General features: G+C 30.8%; 1 protein-coding gene across 1 annotated transcript in view; it reads left to right on the top strand.

Moving 5' to 3' along the window:
* The window catches only part of LOC136990933 (MOB kinase activator-like 3), a 34,477-nt gene that overhangs the window by 7,489 nt on the left and 2,299 nt on the right, over positions 1–24,689 (top strand). The window contains exons 2-6 of the mRNA XM_067289408.1: positions 536–686; positions 3,351–3,444; positions 13,533–13,666; positions 17,666–17,781; positions 21,102–21,188. Coding sequence (XP_067145509.1) covers positions 536–686; positions 3,351–3,444; positions 13,533–13,666; positions 17,666–17,781; positions 21,102–21,188 — 582 coding nt within the window. The remainder of the gene's footprint in view (positions 1–535; positions 687–3,350; positions 3,445–13,532; positions 13,667–17,665; positions 17,782–21,101; positions 21,189–24,689) is intronic.

Raw genomic sequence — 24,689 nt, 5'->3', positions numbered from 1 at the left:
GACTGGTGAATAAAATCTGGTGTGTCATTTTTTACCTATGGGGTGTGTGTCATTTTCTATCTCATTTTGAAATGCACAAAACTCAGACAAAAGATGATACATGCAATAAAAACAACTAGCAGCTGAAAGCTGTGTTTATATACTACATAAAATTTCTAATTAAATATCTGCCTTTTGCAGACGTACAAAGCAAAAGTTTAGTTGAACTGACAGAAAAGTTTTTGCACCTATTTTTGTAGTTGTTCTTAAAAATTAAAAAGATTCAATGAAACCATAGTCATTTTCATTCAGAAAGTTATATGTTAAAAGGCACTAAATAAACTTTATTTTTATTAGTACAGGACAGATCAGACATAGATTAAGTCAAATTTCACAACTGTCTCATATTTACCCATATTGACCTTAACTATATAAAAAAAAATTGATCAATATTTAATTATATTTGAAATAAAATATTTTTTAAATTAATAATAAATATGATTAACAATAATAATTAATATAAGATGAAATTTGTTTAAATGAAATTTTGTTTCAGACATTTCGTCCAAAAAAGAAATTCCAACCAGGAACTTTACGATATTCTCTTCATAAGCATGCCCAAGCATCACTCAGTAGTGGAATAAATTTACGCGAAGTTGTAAAACTTCCACCTGGAGAAGATCTAAATGACTGGCTCGCAGTTCATGGTAAAAAATTTTTAAGTATTATAACTTCTAGATTCTAATTTCATGATGAATAAGCTTTCTTGATAAAGAAAAAATTACTCAAGATAATATAAGATTAATAATTACTACTACAGATGTATTAAAGTGAAATAATTTAAAGAAATTTAAGCTCATTTTAAAAATATATCTTAAATTTCTTCTAGTTCTCTAAGCAGCAAACTTTTTAGTGAGTCAAGTTTTTTTATAATATACAGTTACACCACTAAATTTCTGGCCTCCTTGTTCCAAAACCTTGCCAGATTAATCATTTTTCTGGACCAGCTTGGACACATATAATAGTAATTCATCAACACATCTCTAACTCGTTAATTATACATCTCCCATGTATCACTACTAGAAATTTAAATAAATAGTGTCAAATTAATTTACATTTAATATCATTGACACTCTCATCTCTCCTAGAAGCCATATGTAGGGTTAAATTTTAAGGAAATTAAAGTAAAAATATTAACACCAAGAAGTGCAGTGTAAATAATGTAAATAAGCACCCAAAACACAACACCATCTGTGGTTGCCCAGTAAACTAGTCTTATGGCCACAAGAATTTCAAATTTCCTCTTATAATTTTATTCAGATTAAAGAAGGTATTGGACCTTCAGTTGCTGGAAATTTGATGGGTGTACCTGTACTACCAATAGTTTAAAAGCTTGAATAATTCAAATACTAAATAAATATTTACACTCATCGACAAAAAAGTTATACATCTAAATAGAATTGTTAATTTTCTGCGAAGCTTGGTATAAAGCTGTGAAAATGATTACAATTGTGATTTGATTGCATACCATTTTATGCCATCAGATTGCCTTAAAATCACTACCAAAGTATCCTATAAAGACTTGCAGATGTTTATTGTATTTGGAATTTTTAGTTTAACTATTGTTTGAAGGTCTTTGAATACCAGGCATGTCTCTACTGTGTATCTCTCCTGCATATGTTTCTAAAATATTACACACGACTGATAGATTTTGAGAAAGGCCATGTCATTGGGCAGAATGGCTATTTTGTTAAATTGTTCATCATTTGGGTCATTCTGATCTGACTGTCAGAAAGTCTTGGGGGCAGTGGATATGTGAGAGCACAAATTTACAGCAGGCAGGTGCTGGATATCCCAGATAGATTACCAAGAGAAATGATTGTCCAGTTGTAAGACAAGTATTAACAGCTGCAATGGTGTCTTTGTCCATTATCAAAAGACAGATGAAAAACCCTCTCTCCTCCCATACTATTGGCAGGCAACTAATAGAGGTTAATTTCTTTGCATGATAACTGCTCTGCATTTTGCCATTAGCAACCCAATATTTGAGCTACAACCATGTTTCTCTGTCATGACACCACTATAAACAAAGATAGTGGCTTTGTTTGTAGTGGTGTGATGACAGAGAAGCAAAGACTGTTCAGGACAATGTATTGGCTTTAGCAATGAATTCTGGTTTTATTTGGGATTGAATAACCATCACTTTGTGAAGGACTATTGGTGAGTGCTTCAGTCCTGCCTTTACTATTAAGCAGGATGCTGCTCCACTGCTGGTGTGCTAGTCAGTCTGGGGAACAATCTCATGTGATAGTCATTCCTAGTAATGATATGAGGGACATTAATGGCATAGCAGTATACATTTAAGAAATCTGCATCTTAATGTATGAATATAAATATATTCATATTGCTTAAACATTGGATTTAATCTATTTTTGTTTACAGGGTAATAAAACAATTAGTGGCTTGTTGACATTAGCAATAGAGCATGGTGAAGGCTGCATTAAAAATCTCCATGAAAGTAATAGGTTGTTTTCAAGGTCAAGGAATTAAAACTATCTGAATTTATAAACAAATCTGATGTAAATCTATAAAAAGTTGAGATGATTTACAGTGAGTTTATGAAATTTTTTTTGTTTGTGTTATTTGGACCAAACTATAATAAAATAAACATAAAAAAAAGGCCCTTTTGGCAATCCACAAGTATTAGAAAAGAAGACAAAATGTAGAAATTGAGCATATAATTGTAGTTTTTTGATGTGATGCCAATAATTTTACAATTTTAAATAGAAAATGGCATCTGTGAGATGCCACCTGACCTAACTTATTCACTTTTTCATGTGCCTTCTGGAAAGGAATGTATAATCTCACTTAAATGAACATGCCAGCATTCCTCTGGGTAATCCAGCAAGCCAATTTTTACCAGATGGAAATATCTGATTTCATGGTCTTCCAGATAGACTGATATGTTGGTCAATTTACAAAAATACTGTAAATATATGTAACTGATGATTTAAATTCATTTTTTTAAATGTATAGGATATAATCTTTATCATATTTTAACTAATTATATTTAAAATTTTCACCACCTCTATCTATTTTTGTGTTTTTTTTTTCTTTTCTATGTATTTCTTAAGAATTTATAGAAAGAGTTAAAATATTTGAATAATAATTTTCTTCTGTAAAGCAGAGTATACTTCTATAAATAGTTATTAGTACATAGGACTTATTAATAATGTGTGTAAATAATTATCTGAATGATTTATTATTAAATAAAATAAATATATATAATATAAATTCTTGAACAACAAATATTCATTGAACAACAAATATAAATTCTATTTTAATGAAATATGCTTATTTTATTTTTACAGTTGTAGATTTTTTCAACAGAATAAACATAATCTATGGCATTATAAGTGACCACTGTACTGAACAGTCTTGTCCAACCATGTCTGGTGGTCCAAAGTGAGTATAGAATTTTGTTTTTTTATTATAAAGATAGCCCAAACATTTTGGTAAAAACCAAAACAATATGATTTAGCATTAAAATTGGAGTACGAAATGCAAGTAATCATTTTTCTGTTTAAGCTTTTTCTAATAAGTTTTGATAAGTTCTATAATGCCATACAATATACAGTAATATACTCAATAATGATCAATCTTAGATCATTGAAGTTTTTTTAAATGACACATATTTGACTCTTATTCAGGAAGATTTTTATGTTTCTGTTATCTCCAAAAACATTTCTTAAACTTCAAATGTTCATTTACTATATATAACATCATAAAGTTGTACAGTACATGATAAAGGTTTAAAATTTATCCCATTAAGAAAGGCACAAGTGAGAAATGTTCTTTTACAATTTACACTTGTTTTATGCTACTTAATTATGCTACTTTAGTTTATACTACCAAGTTATATTACCTTGTTCATGAAAATGTTCTTAACTTATACATTAATCAATATTGATGAAAACAATTTTTATCAATGAATAATTATAATTAATAAATCGTTTTTTTAATATAATTATATAAATAAAAATCCTTAGGCAATTTTCTGAAAATATAGAATTTTGCATAGCAAATATTTTTATGGAAAAAATTCTTTCACTTAATCTTTATTAAGACTATTAATTCTCTTATAAAATAATTTTTTTGCAGCAAAAAATAGCTTTTAATATTTCAAAATGTAAAATAAAGTTTTAGTTTATATTACAGCAATCTCAAATTACATATATAAACTATAACATATATTGATAGGGATAAATGTTAAAACTGAATAAATGCTCATTTATTTTATAGATAGATTTAAAGTAGTATAATGAATGTATCAGTGCTACTGACAATCAATCAATCAATCAATTTTATTTGCTGTACAAAAAAGTACAACACCGGTACTGCAAAAAGCACAACCGGTAACAACACGAGTGCAAAAACATATTAAGGATACAATATACAAAATATAAAGTACAAATCCAAAATGTAGTATAAGAATACAAAGATATAAAATTTTTTAAAGTACATAATACAAGTTATGATATAAATTGGAAAGTATAAAATATAATATACAAAGAAAATTTAAAATGCAAAATTACAAAATGCAAAATACAGAAAATAAAATATAAGATACATATTATACAAATAAAATTGGAATAAAAATATTATACAAATGTTAAAAAAGCTTACAATACAGTGAGAGTATTGAAGGTACAGGATAAATAATATACATGAGTGCAGTAAAGTACAGGAGTTGCTAAAAATCACATTGAATATTCTATACATGGTTATGATATACAATATGCCTAAAATAGCAGGAAAAACAGGTGCTGAGTGTAGCTGATGGGACAGACCAAGCAATGAGGTTCAGGGAAGAGAAGTGGCGGAACGATGAGTGACGAGGCTGCGGTACTGGGTGATTAGCTGGGCAAAGTGGGTGTATGTGGTCTGATCATTGACCAGATCGTTGAGATTGCATGGCCATTGAATGCCTCTAGAATTAATGATTGTCTTTAGATGTAACCTCTCAGCTTTAAGCATAGGGCACTCAAAAATATAATGGTTGGCACCATCCTGTATGTCAGAGAGGACAGGTGTTGGTTGAATGATGGGCGAATCTATTCAGGTAATTAAAGAAGTTTTTGTGGTTGGTGTAGAACTGCGTGTTACGATGATTAATTTTAATCCACTTGTAGTTGAATAAATCAGTGATGATGGGGAAGAATTTATTTGTGATAGACTGCCGGGCATTTCCCGTGCTTTGCCAGTTGTGAAGAAGGTTGTTCCAGAGTAATTTCTTAAGGGTGGATTTGCTTATTTTATTGTAGGTGATAGAAATAGTAGTGTCTTTAGCGGTGGATTTTGCAAGAATGTCAGCCCTGTTGTTTCCAGGATTACCCTGGTGAGCACGGGTCCAGGTTAAGGAGTAACTGTTAGAGGATGCCGTTGCAGTTCGGTAGATGTCGGTAACCAGTTTGTGAGGGTGCTTGTTTTTAATGATGGCAATGGCTGCCTGGCTATCGGTAACAATATTAATATTTTGACTTTTGTGATTATCGTCACACCAGTGGAGGGCAGAGTTGATGGCAAAGAGCTCGGCTTGGAAAGTGGAACAGTGGTCAGCCAGGTGAAGTCACCTGTGGTATATTTCGTTGCCATCACAGTAGGCTACAAAGCTGCACCCAACATGACTGTCTATTCTGGAGCCATCAGTAAAGACTTCAATTACGGTATTTATGTTGTCATCGAAAATTGATTGGCTTACGCTGACCTGGGTATTGGACAAGATAAAAAGGAGTGTTCACTTCTACATCTTTGGCACAGATGCTTTGGGAGGGGTTGATATTGATGTCGTGTCCCCATTTAAGCCTCCAATGTTTGTGAAAAAAGTCAATGTTCTTCTCAATTGGAGGTTCTTTTGCTATCGCCTGCAAACCATCAGTTGGAGCAGTACGGTAAGCCTTTGTTATAAGGAGCAGGGCTTTGCATTGAACAGATGTTAAGGACCTGCGAGGATGGACTTTGTAGGCTGCATGGCCCCAGGTGCCGCAAGCATAGGTCAAAGTGGGGACAAAAATGTAGTCATAAATGGTTGCCATCACCTCAGCATTGAGGCCCCAATTATTTTTGGCATACTTGCCAAAAGTATGAAAAATAAGTCCAGTGCGGTTTGTGATATTTTTGATATGTTGAGTCCAGGTAAGTGTCGGGTCCAGAGTTATCCCCAAGTATTTTAAGGACTTGTCTACTTTAATAGTTTTGCCATGCATTTTGATAGTAGGGACACGGGCGTATAAGTTTTTTACTGCCGGGCCTGTTGAACATAATGCACTTGGACTTGTCAGCGTTGAAGTTGAGCTTGTTGTTTTCTCCCCAAGTGCAAATGTTTTTTAATACCAGATCAGCCTTGTGCTCCAGCCCAGCTCTGGAGTTACTACCAATGAGTAGAATCACATCATCGGCATAAGCCGTGATAGAATCCTGTCCAAAGTCCATCTTAAGAAAAGAATCGAACACGATGTTCCATAGGGTGGGGCCACCTACGGACCCTGCGGGCAGCCGCGTTCCACCTTCCGCATACGCTTGTGGTCGCCATATTGGAGGATGATCATTCTGTCATTTAGGTAGTCCTTGATAAGTTTGTATAGGTTAGCAGGGCAGTGGAAATCTTTCAGTTGTTGTAAAATGAGAGGTCACCAGGTGTTGTCAAAGGCTTTAGAGATATCTAGACTGATGCCTAGAATATACTTGCTATTGTTGAGTAAGTATTTGATGTTACTGATGACTGTGTTAATGGCTTGCGGGGCAGAACGTTGTGGTCTGAAGCCATATTGATGGTTGCTGAGATGTTTTCCTTTTTCAATATGCCAGATGAGCCTGTTATTAATCAGTTTTTCCAAGGTCTTTCCCATTACTGGTAAAAGAGAGATCGGATGGAAGTCATCTGGGTTGCCTGGTTTAGGAATAGGAATGATATTGGCAATTTTCCAGGCCTTGGGGAAAATGCCGTGCTTAAGACAATTATTGAAAATCTGTAATAGAGGATCTGGAATGAGCTTCCAGAGCTGCCTGGCAATATCCGCAGTGATGTAGTCAACACCAGGGGCTTTGCCACGTTTGAGGGTGTTGAAGATTTGGTCGATTTCCTCATATGTGAACGGCAGCATGTCTGTAGTATTTATATTGTCATGGATGTTATTTCTTATATTACTGTGGTAATTGTTGTCCAGTTTAGATGGGTTTTTAAAGCAGAAGTTGTCAATCTGGGCCTGTAGAGTCTCCTCCAGGTTTTTTGTATAGCTGTCATCAGTGTGTGTAGTAGAAATGATGCGACTTTGGCATAGCTTGTTTGTGCAAAGCTTCGTAATATATCCCCAAGGATTATTAGAGGCCTTGGAGCAATATTCCCGCCAGGAATTGATTTTGGATTTCCTAATTTCCTCTTTGTAAGTCCGTTGATGTTGAAGGTATTGAGTCCTAAGAGCGGAGTGGTCAGGTTCCGCGAGAGTGTGTTGGTACAATTTTCGGAGATGGTTATTATTGGTCCTGCGAAGATCGGAAAGGGTATGATTTCACCATTGAACCAGTCTTCCCTTAGGGGAAGTCCTAGGAATGTATAATTCACAGGCGGTGGAAATAAGCTTAATGTTGTTGTCCAGCGAGTGATGAATAGAGTCAATATTCTGGCTGTCATAACCAACAAGGTGTGTAGTAAGATAACATTGTATCCCAAGCCAGTCAGCACGTGAGGTGTTATATTTTTTGCTGCGATTAGGGTATGTTGGGGTCTTGGAGGTGAAGGTGATGTAAGAGTGCCCAGAAAGAGAGTCCTCCGAGAGAACTTTCCAGTCAAAGATGAGCGAGCTTGTAGTGACATCTATCCAGCTTTTCCCTCTGCTGGAATTAAAGGTAGGGGGAGAGAACGGGTTGTTGATGACTAACAGGTTATTAGAAGCAAGGAAATCTTCGAGGATGATACCCCTGTTGTCAAGTTGAACCCCACCCCAGCAGGGGGAGTGAGAGTTCGTGTCACCAGCCACAATAATATCCTCACCCTGGAAATGATTGATGATATTTTGTATCTTGGAGAAGATGTTGTCTATGTTACCATCATATGGGCAGTAAATATTTACCACAATAAGCCTCCCCAGCTTGGTGCTGACTTCAATGCAAACAATATGTTCACTGCCAAGTTGCTTATGGTGAAGTACAGTAAGATCTTTATTGACAATGATGGTCATTGCCCATGGGTAATTGTCTGTGCTCTGAACAGTGCTGCAATAGTACAGCAGACAGGCAGGAGTGTTCCAGATACAGTAAGGCTCTTGCGTGAGTATGATATCGAAGTTATTGAGTTGGGTGTTTAAAAGAGAGGTGGCATTGATGCCTCTATCAAGATTGATTTGCAGGAAATGGATTTCTGGGTTGTTACTCTGTTCCATATTCGGTTCTAGAGATTATTTCTTGTTTGGTTTTTAGGTAGGGTGGGCAAGAGCTTTCACAGACATTGTGGTCAATTTTGTTCTTCTTAAGGGTTTTGCAGTTGATACATGTGGGTTTGGTTTTCCTATTGGGACATTCCCTGAAACTATGTTCACCGCAGCAATGGCTGCAGGTGGCATTGCTTTGTTTACAGGTCTTGGTGGTATACCCAAATCTGCAGCAGCAGTAGCATTGAACTATAGGGCAGAAATCCACCACCTTGCACCTAGACTATTCTAGGTTTATTTTCCCTGCAATCAGTAGTTGCTTTCTTAAATAGGGTGTAGCCTGGACCACCCAGTTAGTGAAAGGATTGCCTTTCTTACCAATGGCGAATCTCACATTTAACACCTTTTTGAATTCATCTTCCGTATAGTTTCCAGCCAAATTGTCATTTTGTTTGTAGATAAGCTGTGCTAGCTCTTCACAATTTATCTGAGCAGGAACCGAGTGGATGATGACATTTGGTAGCCGCTTCCTGGGTTTTTTAATAATGACCTCGGGGATGTAGTCTTGAATGTAATTTTGCAGCCTTTGAGCGTCATCCACCTTTTTAAGTTCAATAGCGATACCGCCACCACCAATGTTGCAGATCCTTTCCATGCCTATGCTTAGATGTGAAGGTTTGACCTTTTCATAAATAGTCTTCCTCAAATTGTTGCAACTCTTTTTGTCGTTGTTGCTATATAAAAGAAGGACCTCAGTATTTCTTGCAGGTGTTTTCAAGTTTTTGTTGTAGGGTGAGGAACTGATGGTCTTGCTGGATTGAAGGATGGCGCTGTAAGTTATTGCTGTTTTATCTTGGGAGAGGTTGTTCTTATTATTATATATCTTCTCCATCCTTTCCTTCACGCTTTTTTGGTCTTCCAGAATGTCTTTAAGGGGGCCCTCATTAATGATTTTCTCAATTTTTTCAATAAGGCCTTCCAAGTGGGAATTTGGGGCAGCAAGAGGTAGTTTATTGGCTATGCCTCTTACATTATTGTAAATTTTATCATTGCTTTTGTTCAGTTCATCAATTTTAGCTATTATTTCACACAGTTTTTGGTTGAGGTCGTTCAGATAGGGTTCTGAAGCACTGTGTGAGCGTGGGGGAAGAAGAACAGGCATTGGTGGTGTCATGCCTGTGATCAGTAAATCCTTGCAGCAGGAGGGTAGCGTCCCTTTGCTGGAGTGGGTGCCGAGAGTATCGGGGACCCGTGTGCCTTTTTCTTCCTTCTTAACTGGAGTGCCAGGGGATGTACAGGCAAGATGTTCCTTAGTTAAGGAAGTGAGCCTCTTTTTAATTGAGGAATTCTTCTTGAGGGTGGTCTCTAGGGTAGCCTTGGCTAGATCAATAATTTTCTGTATTTGTTCTGACAAGTACCTGGCTTGTCCTACAGTCCCGAAGCATTCATTGGGATTGTCAACAAAATACCCCTCCACCTCATCAGCTATTCTGTATGCATCATTCAGGAAGGTGGACATAGTATGTGTCACCATGATATTCATAAAAGGTGTGTAAAGATGAGGTAATACAAACACAGGTGTTAGTAAGTATTGAAGGGTGTATAGTAAGGCCCAGTTGACAATGGTAACTCTGCACGATCAGATCTATTGATCTAAGGTGCAGAAAGAAAAGAGATAGATACACTAGGTTAGTAAAAAAAAAATAAAATATGCTCACCCAGTCGTAAGAGAGTCAAAATCAGTGTTCCAGCCCAGAAGAGTGCCGGTTCAAAGTCTTCCAATGGTCAGCATACTAGCATAGACAGGGGAGCACGACCGCAGGGGCCTCCAGTAAGAGAACTTGTACATAGTGTTTTTCCAAATACAGGAGATTCTGAAGAACATTTGATAAAATTCGTTTGATAAAATTTATTTATTTTTTTTTCTATGCTCATATACAATAGATGTGCGATAAATAGTTTGTATCAACGTACCTTATTTCCACGATATTTTTAGAAAAATAATATCCAAGTAATTTTTGCACGCAAAATATTCAAAAAACAATAAATGCATTAATGCAAACATCAGTTTTACAGGCAAATTTCCTTTTTTGATTCCGCGATTGTCAATGACAATCGCGGAATCAAATGTAATGTAAATCGCGGAATGTAATGAAATCATATATGAGAAGAAAAAATAAAATAGTTTTATTATTAATTAATAATTTTTCTTATTGTACTTAAGAAAATATTAAATATTAAAAAAATACAGTATTTTTAAAGTTAAAATAAGATTAAACTAACGAAAACCAAAACCAAAGTGATGGAGAGATACGACGCGCTTGTATATCGATGACATAATACACGTAACTGAGGAGCGAAAGAAAAGAACCGAGTTGAATTAATTAAGTCGGAAAAAAGAAAGTGTGCATTATAATTGAGAAAATGTGAGTATTGTATTAATCTTTAAAATATTGGTATTAAATCTGTCTTATAAAATCACCACGACTCCTGTTAATCAAGTTATTCGATAAGAATAAAATACAATACCAATATAACTCTGTTGTTGAAAAAATTCACTTATTTTTGCTCACTTTGAGTTTTGCTTAGTGGAAATGGCTAAAAAGTGTGCAAAATACATATGGAAATGCGGTATTACGGCACCAGCACCACCTGTATTGGACGATCACCTGTCTAAAAGACCACTTTTTGAAGGAACCGTGGGTGGTCACCATAGACAGGTGTTACTGTATAACCAATAACAGTGAAAGAATGTAACTGCTCTACACGTAATTTTGCATTATGAATGTATTTTGAACAATGTGTATTGATTTTTCCATTTGTTGCCCTTTTGTTACAATAAAGTAGAAATGTTCTGGAAATCATTGCCACCAATTAAACAATAAATACTCAGTTAAAATACAAACAAACAATACCTTTCTGAAAATACACCATAAAATAGTAAAATAAATAAGTAAAAATTACAGTATGTATAATATAACATATATTATAATATTTTATATTTACATTTAAAAAAATTCAATATTGATATTATGAAATGAAAATAACTCGATTAGAATGTAACTTGTACTCATATTTGATGTTATAATTAACAGCATATATTAATTAATATCTTCATAATATAAGTTTTTAGAATAATCAATAATTTCAATGCATAATGTTAATGGAATAATGAATGTATCTAAATATCATTTTACTCTGAAATAAAATTGCTAACTTAAGGTGTACGTATCATTTGTGTTATTCTTCAGTCTGTATTGTAAATAGACGTTACCAATAAGTTTTTATATACTTGAAAGTAAAACAAATGCTATTGATTCTAATTGATTAACTTTTATCTATGGTTCTTCTTTCTGCATTGTGACTGCTAATATCATTTGCTTTTAAATTACAGTAGTAATATGCAGTATTATAAGGAAAAAAAATTGCATAGTTCAGTTGTTTCTAAAATAACTAAAAACTCAAATTATTTCTGTTAAATATACCAATTTCTTTAGCTAATAATAAAATCTGACAGCAAAAATTGTTAAGCTGTTGATTGCTTAGATTATACAATAAAATCTAGTTGGGATAAGGATGTTTTTATTTATCGATTGTAATGGAGGATTAGTGTCTAAATAGATTGCTAACAGTTATTTTATGCGTAAGTATACTTGTTTAAATAATAATAATTAATAAAAACAATAAAGCAAGAATGATTTGAAAACTTTATAAACTTTGATCTATGAAATCAGTAAATCATTTATATGATGATTACTTTAAACATATTTTGAAACAAATATTTCTTTTTATTTTATTTCATAAAGTAATTCTGATATCTTAAAAGGTTTCATAAAATAAAATAGAACAGGTAACAATTTTCCTTGCATGCAGTTTTTATTCTTGGATAAAAATGCTCTTAAATTAATTAATATGCATATTTATTATTTATTAATTTGGTTAATTATATTACTAATTATGCTTATAAATAAAGCAAAATTTTCAATTATATCAAATTATTTATTTACAAATAGAATTATTGTCAGAATAATTTTTCTATAATTAAGAATTTCCAAAAATATGAACATTTTTTGGATTTTAACAAATTTTATAATTCAGAGAAGAAAAACATAACTTTAACAACAGCAAAATTAACATTTTTAGTTATTTTTAGTAGATATTCTAAACAAATACAATAGATCCCACACTTTAATTACCTAATTGATTCCTGGAAAGTCATTAAGCAAGCTGTTTTGCTTCCTGTAAGTTCAATGTCATAAATTGAGATTACATTCCTGGAAATATAATTTTAATTATATAATATTACTGAGATGACCAAAAATAAAGCATTTAAATGTGGCAATTCATATAAGCATAGTAGAAAATATATACTTTAAGAGTTGCAAACCAAGAGATGATAAATGATAACGTAAGGTTCGTTGTATGCTTGTTTTTTAAAATTCAAGCATATGAAAAGCAATTACTATATATATATAGTAATTGCTTTACATATGCTTGAATTTTATGCAGAGTCGACTATATATATACACAGTCGACTCCGCATAAGTCGACATCCGGATAACTCATCACCGTAGGTTAATTAGTCAGTTTTCTGTGGTCCCGGCTGACTTACATAAGCAATAATGTTATTAATGTTAAAAAAACTCAGTTTACTTGACATCGTCTAACTTGTCACCACTGGATAAATCAACATACTTTTTCTGTTTCACACTTTTTTGACGTCCGATAAGTCGACTCCCCTCCTGAAAAAAATGAGTTCACATCGTACAATAAGCTGTGTGGTGTGAACTCATTTTTCAGGGGGGAGTCGACTTATCAGAATTCTAAAAAGTGTGAAACAGAAAAAGTATGTTGATTTATCCAGTGGTGACGAGTTAAACGATGTCAAGTAAACCAAGTTTTTTAAGGTTAATAACATTAATGCCTATGTAAGTCGGCCGGGACCACAAAAAATTTACTATGTAACCGACGAGTGACGAGTTATCTGGGTGTCGACTTATGCAGAGGAGTCGACTGTATATATATATAATATAGTAATTGCTTTACATATGCTTGTAATAAAATATATACATTATTTTGTTAATAAATTTCAATTTACAATTTTATAAAATACATATGACTTTTCAGATATGAATACAGATGGGCAGATGGTTGCAGGTATAAGAAACCAACTCCTTTTCCTGCACCACAATACATCACTCTTTTAATGGACTGGGTAGAAACACAAATAAACAATGAAGAAATATTTCCAGTAACTGTTGGTAAGATTTTTTTTTGTCATACTTCTTCATTTATGGTGAATGAAAGCATTTAAAAAAAAATTGATTCCTAATGGTAGCTTAAATAAAAAATTTATTCCCTGTGCTCTAATTTATTTGATATCTTTTGAGGATTGTCAAATTCTCTGTTTTTGTCTCCAAGGGCTCTTAAAGCATTGTATTAAAAACAACAGATTCATTTATATTAAATTTTAAAGACGGAATCAGTTTTTATCTAATTTTAATCTAAAAAATATATTTGAATTTTCATTTTGTATTGTTTAAAATTTAATTTTTCTGTAAAAAGAGAGAATTAGGGACAGCTTTCTGACCCATAAAAATAAGTGAGTATTATTAACTACATCATTAATCCACATACCAACAATATGTTATCATTGGTCATGTTAGCCAACTTAATGGTAGTCATTTTGATGAAATATTCTTAACATTATTTTATAAGTATATTAGTTAAAACCTGAAGCATAACATAGATTTATTAACTGATTTGGTTATATTAAGATTAGATTAGTCATAACAAATATTTAACAATTTTTATCAAGCCTATCTACCAATATGCTATTTACATTATTTAACATTCATATAAAACAAAAATTGATATTTTTTTTACAAAAAATAATATTTCTTGAGCCTATACAGGATGAGTTGATTTCATTTGGTCCCTTCATACGCCGTTAAGGTAATAACAATTCCACGACGGAGTCGACCTTTTATTGTAAGCTACTTGTCCACCATACAATGCAAAAAAGTTAAAATAATCCTCTAGTCTTAAAAATTACAAAAATTAATATTTTTATAAAGTTTTTTTGTATTACAAAAATTATCTAAAAGTAATTTTTACAAAGTGAATAGAGAAATTATTTTATGATTTAAGACTAGTTTTTTTCATTTGTTGTTATATTTTATTACACAAAATAACTTTTATGTTGATTTTCTAATAAGGTTATGCTATGAATTTTTTAAAGTAAGGAAAGTTATCTTTAAGAATTTTATTTATTGTTCAGTTTGTTTTATGTTATAAAAAATTTGTCCTCAATTATTTTTGAAAGTTTTCCAAAAATTTTTATGCTGCTTGTTTAATGGGAAAATAAATTCAAACTTGAAATTGTTAATAAAATGATCACAAAGTAATTCATTTGATAACTTTTATCATTTGATGAAATCATTCAAAAAATATAATAGTGTAAATTATAAGAATGGAAAAGATGATGATAACATTTTTAAAAAATTAAATTTTATATAAAAGTGCATTTTTATAATTTTAATATTATCAATATTAGATTTAATAAGAGTTTAAACTTTTAGAGATTTCTTAAAATAAATGAACAAATGTGAATTTTTCTTACATTCTTTTAATTATTAAAATTGACGATTACTAGAGATGAGTGAATACTATCTGCAAATACTTGAATCTTCATATATTAGAAAGTACAAATAAACACTCACTAAACCTGATAACATTAAGCCAATCACTAACTTCCATAAATACATTAAGCCATCACTAACTGCTGTAAATAATCGGGATAACTTTTGGATATATACGATTAAAGATTAGAAATAAATTTGGCACTTGGTAGGCATTAGGTGCCATCTCTTATTAAAATTAATAATTATGATAATTTAAATAATTTAGATTAAACTGGAAGAAAAGAATCGGCCCAAAGCGGGACTCAAACCCACAACTCCTGCTTACCGTGCGGCCGCGTTGCCAGTTACGCTACCTGGACCTTTGGTTTGATCTCCTCTTCCAGCGTATATAAGCCAAAGACATAACCATCGATGACTATTAGAAAGTATTTGAAATCTCAAATATTTTGTTGATAAAAATAAATTTGGTTACTTCATATACTGTACTGTACATACATACATGCATACATACAATCATAGTGACAGATTCAGAAGTATACAAAGGGGAGCACTAAATCAAAAATTAATAAGTACAATACCTAGTATTAACACATGCACAACAATTGTATTATAGATAATCCAACAAACCATATTTGCTATCATAAATGCTTTTAAAAATTACATTTTGAAGTTTGAACAAATATATTTTAATTTTTTTTTTGTCAATGATATCTCTTATATGACATCTTAACATGTCTCAGCCATCTGGACTATATATGGTAATTGAATTCACTAAGTATTCAAGGCATTTGAATATTCAAGATCTAGTTAATATTTGAATTTGAGAAAAGTGATAACCACTCATCTCTAACATCTCACTCAAATGATATTTGTCTAAATATTAATTAATACATTCTGTAATAACCTAAGAAATTATGCAAAATCCTGTGTAAATTTAAAAAAAAATTGTATCTAGATATAAAAAGAGAGTCATTTTTTCCCTGTAACAAGGTTTACCTTTAATACAATGAACATTATTATTATTATGTAAGGTTTAGTGGGTTATACTCGGTTGACACTAGTTACTGTGTACTATGCTGGACCAGAGTCAAGGCATAGCAACCAAAACAAGACAAAAATTAAATGAGTGTCTGTATTCAGGAATTTTCTAACAATTATTTTTATATTTGTCTAAATATATGCTTATCACGAAAATAATTAATTTTTTACATTTTGATTTGTAATGTTCAGAGCAAAATCAAATACATGTATTAGCTTTTCATACTTATAATCACTTTTCATGGATAAAATCTTACAATCTCATCAGGTGGAAACTAAAAGATTTTGTCTGAAGACAAACTATATAATGTCTGATTTACCTTGACATACAAAAAATATATATTTACACACATTAACTTTGAATTTCCATTTTATATATGTACTATACACAGTAAAGTTACATTAAAAATTTGTTATGCTCAATTTTTATTTTTTAATTTATAATAAAGCATAGGTTTGGTTAAAAATATTTAGAATTAACTGGTTTGGTTTCTTTAATATAATTCATTATTATTATTCTTATTTGTTTTACAATACCTTTTCATGTTATGTACAGTACAGTAGAGTCTGCTTATTCAGTTATAATATGGAATAATTACACCCACATAAAAAACTAGCAAAAAATGTGTATATTTTAAGAAAAACAAACATTTTCTTCTGTTTTAAATGGTTCTTGGGTTAGAAGAAACCAAAAAAAAAAAAAATCTAGTGTGTATTTTAAAAATAAAACACTAGTACAAATGTAAAAAATAGAAAGCATTGTTTTTTCATTATATCATTGTTTACATTGGACTTAGTATATTAATAAGGACTTATTATACTGGTGTTGTTTTAGTTTTTGCAAATAGAGGAGATCTTGTTCACAGAAACAAAATCTTTATTTTTCATCTTGTTTTTCTACACACTCTTTTTGTGTTTCCGATCTTAAGGCCCCTCTTCAGCAGGTCTACAATAATGATATTAGGTTCCTTGTTTTCTGTTATCAATACATCAGTATATACATAAATTATCCATAAAAGGATTTTTAACATTATTTTATCTTCTAAAGGAATTTGCTTATCCACCACTTTTTATCCTATCTATGTAGACTCAGTACATACAGTCTCTTGTGTGGAAGTTCTGTTGTACACGTTAATGATGAAGACAGCTTTTTCTCAATCTGATTACTGTATCATTATTTTCAGGAGAATAACTTCCTGAAAATGGTGATACAATAATCAAAACTTATAAAAATTTTAATTAAAATAAATTTAAAGTGTTTTTGGGACATGCTAATTCTGATAATGTTAAGTCACTTAAAATTATTTGGGATTACAAATAAGTAGAGTTTTCTTGCATTTGAATTAAAAACTAATTTATAACAAAAATATTAAACTGTAGATTATTTTTCATTAACATCAAATTATTACATTTAAGAACAGACCAATATTGGAATTTTTAATAAATTACGTTTTATTAATATTGTATTAATAATAAATGGAAATATAAACCTAATGTAAGTTAATATCTTAGTCAAATATATTATTCATAGATTATAACAATATTTTTAAAATTTGAAAACTGTGGTTTCTTTTTTAGATATTCCTTTCCCAAAAACATTTGTACCGACTTGCAAGAAAATTCTCACAAGGCTTTTTCGTGTTTTTGTTCACGTTTATATTCATCATTTTGACAGAATATTTTCTCTCGGAGCTGTAAGTTATATAAAATATTAATACTTTTTATAAGACACTAGAACTTTATAATACATTTTAATCAAGTTTTAAATATATTTAATATTTATATATTTTTTTAATATGAATAATATATAAATAAATTTAAAACATTACACATGTAATATTTCTATTATATAATATTTATTGAATAAGATCATTATTATCTTATAATGTAAACACATATATTACAGTGGCGTGCCGTCATTGGAAGCGATGGAAGCGCTGATTCCACCTTCCAATGACCTTCCCTTGTATTTTATAAAATATAAATTTTCATATTTTAATGTACTTTGCATTAATTAAAATTAATATTTTATTATAACTGCATTATGTATCTTTTACAAATTTCTATACTACATGTGAAAAAAAACGATAAGATTGCTATTGTATATTCGAATGATTCGGTGGCGGAAGGAGTGTCGAAACCGGGTCAGTTTCCAATCAGCCAGATTATATAGGCATTGTCACATGCGGTTTACAGAGCACCAACTTCACCCGGTTTAGCTGGTAGAAGCGACACACGCGTAAAGAGTCTGACTTCATAATCCCGGAGCGGTTGTGGGCTGTTAGCCGCCTGCTAGATATTCGGCCACCCTCGCCCAATTATGTGAATCACGAGCAGACTAGATCAACGGCGGACAACCCCCAGCTCGCGGGCCAGCTACGGCTGGCGAAAAGTTTCTATCCGGCCCGCGAGATCTTTAATAGATAATTATTTATTTTTCCAATTTAATAAATAGTTAATAGTTATTTTTCCAATTCTTTGTAATTTTCGAAAACGATAAGAGAAATAAATGTAGTAATTAACTTTTTATTTATTTATTTCATATTTGCAGACTAAAAAAATTACGAGTCACAAGAAAGCGTCAATTAACTACTACGGCCCGCGGGAAAAAAACGTAAAATTTATTCTGGCCCACGTTATAAAAAAGGTTACCCACCGTAGACTAGATTTATAACTTAACCCAACCAATAGGAGTTTACTGGCACGTTTTTATGATAGTTCTGTATAGTTAACAGGAGTTTTAAAAAAATCCATTAAAATATTTGATACATTTATTCCGCTCTCCCATCTTATATTACTTACGGATTTCAATGTTAAACCGGTGATATTACGATTTAGTACGTCCCATCTGTAAGGGGATGGAGAAAAAATGTGTACAATTCTAGTACAGTGATAAAAAATTAACTGTTACTTTGGCTGCATCATTTACAACCAAATTTAATGAATGAGACGTACAATGGTACAAAAAAAGCTCTAGAATTTATTTTCCTTAAATTTACGATTTATGTATCGGTTGTCATAAAAATTTCTTTCCACTTCTTTCCCGAGACTACAGATATTCGAGTACAAAGTAACCGGTTTTGACTTATTTCTATTTAAGAAGTAGTTAAATAATTAAGCGATTAGGGAATTAGAAACATAAATAAAACCCGGATGAAAGAGCCGAAATTTTACTTAAACAGAAGCTTAACCGAACCAATCTCTTGCCGAGTACAGTGGGGTCTGATCTCTTCGTAATATTAGATGTAATAAAGACAGAAATTTCTCCAGTTCAACGAGAGTGACCGAAAAGTTGTAAATTTTGGAAATTTCCGTGAACACTCGATCCTAAAACGAATTAGTTAGAAAACGAACGACGGACAATCTGTTAAGTTTAACATATTTAGATTTTTACAGCTATGGTGAGAAACGTTTAAAATCTACAACCCCGTCGCGTCCTTTGATATATACTAGTGACGCGACAAAAGAGGCATTTGACATTGACCGGTATCGGCACTCTCGGGATTTGGCACGGACACACCTACCTGGACTGTCTCCGATTCCATTCATTAGCCACTCGTAGGGAGCTATTTCACTAAGTGGATTGTTTTAAGATTTAAAAAGTAAAGAATATTTTGTTATTTTTATGTACGTTTCTTCACAAAGTTATATTTAATTATAAGTTTCATTAAACAAAGTATGTTCATACAATTGAAGAATTTTTTGTACTAGGTATGTATATTCGTCACACATTTTGTTTTACCAAGTAAGTTTTTCTGATAATTTTAATTTTAGCCCTTATATCGTGGCTAGTGATTCAAAAATTTATTTAAAAAAAGTTTTGGTTCAAGACCATATAATGAAAAAGAAAACATTATTAAAAGAGAAAGACCGATGCCTAAGTTAAATATAAATACGTCGACAAAAAATTTCGACATTTTGACGATAAAATTTATGACGAATGACGATTCTTTCGTAAAATTGAAGCAATTTGGAAATCAAAGCGGAATAGAATTTAACATTGGTAGACAATATAAAATAAATATTGAAAATTATAACGAGATAATTATGATTAATAGATATATCTAAATTAATAGATGTTATATGTTTTTTCTCAAAGCGAGAATTGGCATTTAGAGGGCGTAGGGAATTTATTGAATCTAATAATGGAGGTAATTATATTGAACTTTTTTATTTATTAAGTACGTCGGATAATCTATTAAAAATACATTTAAAGAAGTATACGGTTTTTACTGGCTTATCGAACAAACGAATAAGAACGGGCCCTGACGCGCAATTAATTGATTGCCCCTGAAAGTCGGCTTCTTACAGAAACACAGCTTCCCTATCGTCAAATGTCACGGCACGCCACTGATATATTATATTATATTATTGCACTTTAAAATTAAGAAAACTATATAAAGTATTATCCTTACAGATTTTCAGAATACTTTGTATATTCTGATTCAAAAAATATTTATTAGACAGATGGTCATGTAATAAAAGTTGTGATGGTTTTGGATTTGAATCCAATCCAATGTATTTTTCTTGAATAGGTTGGAGTCCAAAATAGATAAATAAATACCATGTTTATTCTAATAAATAGTGCAGTTGTAAGTTGAAAAACAGTTGCCATTTGTTAGTAAATATGGTATGTTTTAGGGATCCTATGTAATTTTTTTGAATTAGAAATATATTGATATAAAATATTCTCTTATGCCTACATTATTTGTATATTATCATTAATTTTCATACTAATATTTATATATTAGCTCTATGTTTAATACTGTTTCTTAACTATTTTTATTTTATATAATCTCTATTCATATCTATAAATACTTAAAAAATTTTTTATTTATTAAATTACTTAACTAATTCAGGTATCAATAATTTTAATAAATAATGAGATATTAATTTTAAAAAGTTATATTATTGATCATTCACTAGTTTTATGTTATAGTTTATGGTAAATTTTTTGAAGTTTAAATACTCTATTTTATAACTAATACCGAAAATAATTTTAATATATTAATAGGAACCTCACATCAATACTTGCTACAAGCATTTCTATTATTTTATAAGAGAATATGATTTGGTCAGTCCAAAGGAGTTAGAACCATTAGTAAGTCATATTATTTTTTAAATTATTTAAACTTAAGATTAACATCAAGGCATGAGAAGTATAATGACAATTTAATGAAAATCGAAAATGTTAAATACAATAGACATTGCTTATTGTAATCACTTTCAGACTCATTTATACAAGATGATAACTGAATGGTAACATTAAACAGGATAAGTAAATAAGACTAAAATTAGTAGAAATTATGATTTTATGACTCTGACATTTAAAGGACATGTTAAAACAATCAAAAAGTTATATAATTTGAAGATTTATTATTAATTAATAAGTTCATCCAGCATATAATTGAAGTAAGAAATGCCACCAATTTCAATTATTATACTTCAAGAAAATGATTGTTTAAAGAACTAATTAAGACTGATAAAGTGCATTATCAGCCACACCAGTATGAAAAGTTAACTTAAAATGTTTATTTTTCTGCTGGTAATTATGATTAGAACTAAAATTTGATTATAGTAAGCAAAGTTTAAAGCTTTGTAAATGTATTTTGATTTATAAGAGTTAGTAAGTCCTAAAACATACTAATTCTTACATATAGCTAACTGATAAGAATATCACAATTTACAATAAGAATATTCTACCTGTATATATTTATATAAATGTATTTTATATTCAATTTAAGTATATAACTTTTACATTACTATGTATTTTTTCAAAGAAAACTTAAATTATTACAAGTAGATTATTTTATATATTTTTCTTATACTAGTTCAACAGGGTTTTATTGAGGTTTTTTTCTAATTTATAATAATTAAATTTTTTGAGGCAGGCTTATAAATATTAAATTCTTTGACTAGAACTACAGTGGATGTCCAGAAAATAATGCAATACAGTTATGTTCTTCATAAAATTTGATTAGAAAAATGATTTGTATACCAAATATTTCAAATATCTCATAATTATGTCAGCCAAATAGTAATGAGTCAGCCAAATAGCAATGAGTAGTTTAGTAGATTTACAAATCTTTAGAACATGCTTCACTAACAGATATTAAACAGGGATGCTAAAGAAAAGTTTCAAGCAGATTTTTCCATACAAAGATGCTTTACCCTGGCAATTTGAAGCTAAATATAAGCCTGTGTACCTGACATGGTATCACAAAAACTTCAGTGGACTGTTCTGTTTTGCTCATCTGTGTAAAAGGACCAAAAAGACATAATTGACAAGAAAAAGTTTTTGATAAAGAAGTACATCTGTGGAAAAAGTGATTTTTTCAAAGACTTGCAGAATGCTAGTGCAAAGACTTTCATAACTTTTCTTTCTGTTTTTAACTTAAACTTATTTATGAATGAGGAAAAATAACCCTATTGCATTATTTTCTGGTTAATCCTTAAAAATGAATCAATTTTATGTTAGAAGAATTAGCAGTACAAACTGTTGTCATTTGTACTTTTTTATAATACAGTATGATTTATCTGAATATATCAATATAATACAGTAGATACAGTTGAGTCCATTTAAGAGCTACTTTGGGATCACTGTATTATACTCCCTTAATCAGACTGCTCTCTCATTCAAATTGACAAATTCATCCAGGGAATTGTTAATGGAATTTGATTCTCTTCACTTTTACATGTCTTCAGAGCTCTATGTAACTTATAACACACTTGGAAAAGTTAAAATTCATTATCATGTAATTTTATTGTACTTATAAATTTCCATTCTTAAATCATCAATTTTATTGTTCTATCAAATAATTGGTAAATACAGTATATTTTGCAGTTTGCATTACTATCACTTATTCCCAGAAATAGAGTAGGATGTTCACAGTTTTGCTGAAAAGCTGTGAACATCCTTGCTCCAAAATTTCTAAATGCTCTCAAATGGAATGTACAATATACAAAGTACAGTATCACCTTAAAGTAAAGTCATGTAACCTTCAAAATATGACCTTCAGAATTATTAATTAATTCTTGCCTTGTTCCTTCAAGACAAGGATGTATATGTGATCTTCATTATTTTTTCATATATATTTCATAAAACCTTTTAAATTACACATTAATGTAATTTTCATATGGGTCCAGTAAAACCAGTTTATTATGATTCTGAAATCTTTTGATTGTTCATCTATTAGAAAACTGACCAATGAAAGGTTATCATAATATATATATACACATACCCAGTTTTGTTTTAATATGGTAGATAATGTTCCCAAAAATCTGTGTAAAAAAAAAAATATATTGTCCATATGAAAGATTAGCCCTTAAAAACAGTGAAAATAATATGATAAACCAATTAATATAATAGGAAGTGTTTAAACAAAATACAGTAGAGCGTCGATAAGTGGAACGTCGGTAAGTGGAATGGCCGGAAAGTGGAACGATTTTCAGTCGGACTGTGTCGTGCTGAATCGAATGTTTTTGATACTAAATTTACTTCTAAAGTATAATTTTCATGTTTTTTATATTCTTGAATATATTTATTTTGTTTGTACAAAATGCAGAAATAATTTTTAACGATACGATAGCCTCGATGATTATTATAAAAATTTTCGTTAGGCTTAAAATCGACGAAAATTCAACACGAAGCGACACGCAACGGAGAAAAATTCAACAGGAAGCGATACGCAACGGAGAAAAATTTGAACATCGGACAGGTTAATGTATTTTTTCGTACAAAGTCGGAAACTGGAACAAATCATTAACTGGAAGGACCCCAGTCCCCAATTGGTTCCACTTATTGACGCTCTACTGTATTTCAGTTTTCATTTGTAAATAAGAGGAGGCACAATTGTAGTTTACTTATCAGCATAAATTTTACTTTAATTTTACTTTTTTTAGTAAAGTTTTTCAATTAAACACCAAAATAACTTTAGTTTTTAACACCAAATGACATACAAAAACTATACTACTAAACTAAGTTTTTTTTTTTTACTGCTTTCCTCAGAATAAAATCAAAAATGAAAGACTGATTGTTGCTACACATATTCAAATAATTCATAAAAAACAAAGCCTTAAAACCTGCCTGAGCATGTGTAGCAGCCTAAAATGTAATGTCTAAGTTTTTTTTTAAATAAAAAAGCAATTTTCTGGAAAAAGAAGTGTGAATATTTTTTTTTCTTAGGATTAAAATCAAATGGTGGATTGTTTTTTTTTAAAAAAAAGGTAAATTTATTGAAATATATTAGGTCAAAACAAATCATGTAAAGAGATTTGAATTTTTTTCCAGATCTTGTTAAAAAATCATTGTAAAAACAGAATTGGGTGCATCTTATATTATCATCATTAATAATCAAAATTATTTTATAACTCTTCGTGATTTTTGGTATACAGTAGACCCCCCCATAACACGGTAGATACATTCTATGTTATATGAATTCCGTGTTGTACGAGTCACTTAAATACATGAGCCAATCACAGCCCGGCACATGTGCAGTTTAGGGGCTATGGCTGTTTGAAAGGTTTTCTTCCATAAAATTAATCGATTCTAGACTAACTTGACTCAACATTTCCAAAACAAGTATAATTTTTTGGGAATAAT

The sequence above is a fragment of the Centruroides vittatus genome, unplaced genomic scaffold, assembly GCF_030686945.1.
Source record: "Centruroides vittatus isolate TY-2023 unplaced genomic scaffold, ASM3068694v2 contig_1381, whole genome shotgun sequence".
Classification (NCBI taxonomy): Eukaryota; Metazoa; Arthropoda; class Arachnida; order Scorpiones; family Buthidae; genus Centruroides; species Centruroides vittatus.
This window is presented reverse-complemented; position numbering and strand designations above follow the sequence as displayed.